The sequence below is a fragment of the Arachis ipaensis genome, chromosome B08 (assembly GCF_000816755.2).
Source record: "Arachis ipaensis cultivar K30076 chromosome B08, Araip1.1, whole genome shotgun sequence".
Classification (NCBI taxonomy): domain Eukaryota; kingdom Viridiplantae; phylum Streptophyta; class Magnoliopsida; order Fabales; family Fabaceae; genus Arachis; species Arachis ipaensis.
Window position 1 is genome coordinate 67,405,469 of NC_029792.2, and position 3,077 is coordinate 67,408,545.

The 3,077-nt window shown below is 40.0% G+C and overlaps 1 protein-coding gene across 1 annotated transcript; it reads right to left on the reverse strand.

The window, feature by feature from the left end:
* LOC107611095 lies at positions 2,169–2,549 on the reverse strand. The gene has a single exon (XM_016313057.1). The coding sequence runs from the start codon at positions 2,547–2,549 to the stop codon at positions 2,169–2,171; it is 381 nt and encodes a 126-aa protein (XP_016168543.1).

Consider the following 3,077-nt stretch of genomic DNA (forward strand, 5'->3'; position numbering starts at 1 on the left):
GAAAATTTGGAGGCAAAGTTTTGCAATCGACGCGCACGCGTGCTTGACGCGCACGCATTGATGGTGCACCTAGGACAAAGCACGCGCACGCGTGGCTGGCGCTGAAGCCTGAATTGAGATTTTGCTACCCACGCGCACGCGTACATGGCGCACACGCGTGGAGTAGCCTTCACTAAGCTAACGTAGCGCTCGATAAGAAAACGCTATCAACGACACGTACGCGTGAAAGGAACGTGCAAGCTTTGGGAGCTGAAGATTGATAATGACGCATACGCGTACATGACCCGTACGCGTCGGTGGGCGAAAAATGCAAAGGCACGCACACGTGTGAGGGACGCGTACGCGTGGGTACCTAAACGCTCCATTCTCTAAATGAACGCTATGCTCTCCTGGGAGCTGCAACTCTAATCAATTTGTCTGATTCCAAGCCCAGTTGAAAATTCAAAGTAGCAGAGCCCAGTATCATCACTCAATGGCACAGGAGATAGCTAGAATAGGAATTTCATTTAAATTGTAATTTGTTTTCAATTTTAACTTCATTTTCATTTTGTAAGGCCTATATAAAGGCATCATTTTCATTTCAAAAACAACACACAGTATGAGTAGGATTAGAATAGAGGCTCAGGCTGGAGAATCAGAGACTCCAGAGCTCACTTGGAGGACTAGAGACTCCAGAGAGCTTAGTATAGTTGATACACTTTTTCCTCCTGCACTTTTACATTTCAATTGTACTGAATTCAGTTTACTTTCATTGCAAATCTCAATTTCCTGCACTTTTATTTTTCTACAACTTTACAATTCTGTTCATGATTCAGCCTGATTTTATTTTCCTACAACTTTACAATTCTGGTTACTTGTTCTTAAGTTCTTTTTGATTGCTTGATCTACTGCTTTCTTAAGTTTCTTGCACCCAATTCTCTCTACATTTGATGCAATTTACTTTTCTTGTTATTTAAGTTTCTGCAATTTACATTCTGTAATATACATTTTCTGCAATTTACTTTATGTTGCTCCAATTTTCACTCAATTCACTACTGTCTGCTTGACTAGACTGACCACTCACTAAAGTTGCTTGATCCATCAATCCCTGTGGAATCGACCTCACTCCTGTGAGTTATTACTACTTGATGCGACCCAGTACACTTACCGGTGAGTTTGTGTGGAAATCTAATTTTCACCCATCATCCAACACCAAACCTAGGACTTGATTGTCCCAATCAAGATAAGGAATGAGTAAGAAAAAGAAAGAAAGGAGGAGAGGGAGTGCAGAGGGTTATTTCGGTTGTGAGGTTGAGGTGAGTGGCTTTTATAGAGGTAAGAAAGGGAATCTGGAAGGTGGGAAGTAAAAGAAATTCAATATTTTCCCACTTGGGAGTGGCGCCTAGCGTGGGAAGAGGCGCCAATCCTCACCCTTTTAGCTTTGTTCAGACGTTGAGTTCCAAAGTGCAAGTACACTTTGACTCCTTGACTTAATGAGCTATCAATCATGTGGGCCCCACCTGTTCCTGAAATTTCAATCCGAAAAAAAAAATCCCATCAGTAATGAAAAAAATGCTTCACATTCCCCTAATTACAATGCAATTAGAGTGCAATTGATCAATGTCTTTTGGGACATCAAACTTAAATCCATGGCATATGGGAATTGGTTTCTTCATTGGACTTTATGATATACATTATGATTGGAATTAATCTATTCACACCTTTCCACTTCCAATTCATACGTATGCAATAAACTAATTATTTATGCTCCCATCAATTCACTAAATGCTTTCAAACTTCAAATATGTTGGGCTTGCTGTGTAAATTTCCTATGGTGGTGGCCACACCAAACTTAATTTTGGGCTTACTTCCAGCTTTACATTAATCCAATTTGTTATAAGCCTAAATTAAGTGGTTTAATGGCCACACCAAACTTAGCTTTTTAGCTAGTTCTCAGCCAAATGATTCAACCTCAATTAGTGTATCATGTAATCCTGCACTCCCAGTAAACTAAAGATAAACCACAGAACTATCAACTAATCAACTAACTTAGAGACTGAAATTTAAACTACCTAAATTCACAATCATAAAATACTTTTAGAAAGCAAGAAAAAATTAAAGGATACGAGTGTTGGGGTGCCTCCCAACTAGCGCTTTTTTAACGTCAGTAGCTTGACGTTCCTTCCTCCTCAGTTGAGGTTATAGCTCACTCTCTTTTCATCCAATGTGTTCCCCAAGTAGTGCTTGAGCCTGTGGCTATTGACAGTGAAAGTCCTCTGTGTCTTGTCCTCCATAAGCTCTACATGACTATACGGGGACACCTTGAGGATTGTGAAGGGTCCAGACCATCTTGACTTTAGCTTCCCTGGGAAGAACTTGAGCCTTGAATTGTATAGCAGCACTTTTTGACCTTCTACAAACTCTCTTCTTGCTAGCTTTTGATCATGCCATTTATTTGTGTTTTTCTTGTAAATCTTGGTATTCTCATAAGCTTGATTTCTGAATTCTTCTAGCTCATTGAGTTGTAGTAGCCTTCTTTCCCCAGCGGCTTGATTATCAAAGTTCAACATTTTTAGAGCCCAAAATACTCTATGTTCAAGCTCTATTGGTAGATGGCAAGCTTTTCCAAACACCAATTGGTATGGAGACATGCTAATAGGTGTCTTGAAAGATGTTTTATAGGCCCACAATGCATCATCCAGCTTCTTGGACCAATCTTTTCTTGAGTTTCCAATAGTCTTCTCAAGGATTCTCTTGAGCTCTCTATTTGAAATTTCAGCTTGACCATTGGTTTGTGGATGGTATGGGGTTGCCACTTTGTGCTTGACACCATATTTAAGGAGGATTGTCTCAAGTTTCTTGTTGCAAAAGTGAGCCCCCCATCACTTATAAGAGCTCTTGGAACCCCACATCTGTTGAATATATTCTTCATAAAAAAATTAATCATCACTTTGTTGTCATTTGTTGATGTAGCTATGACCTCTACCCACTTTGACACATAATCCACAGCCACTAATATATAGTTGTTCGAGTATGAGGAAAGGAATGGGAATGGTCCCATGAAATCAATCCCCTATACATCAAACAGCTCCAACTCC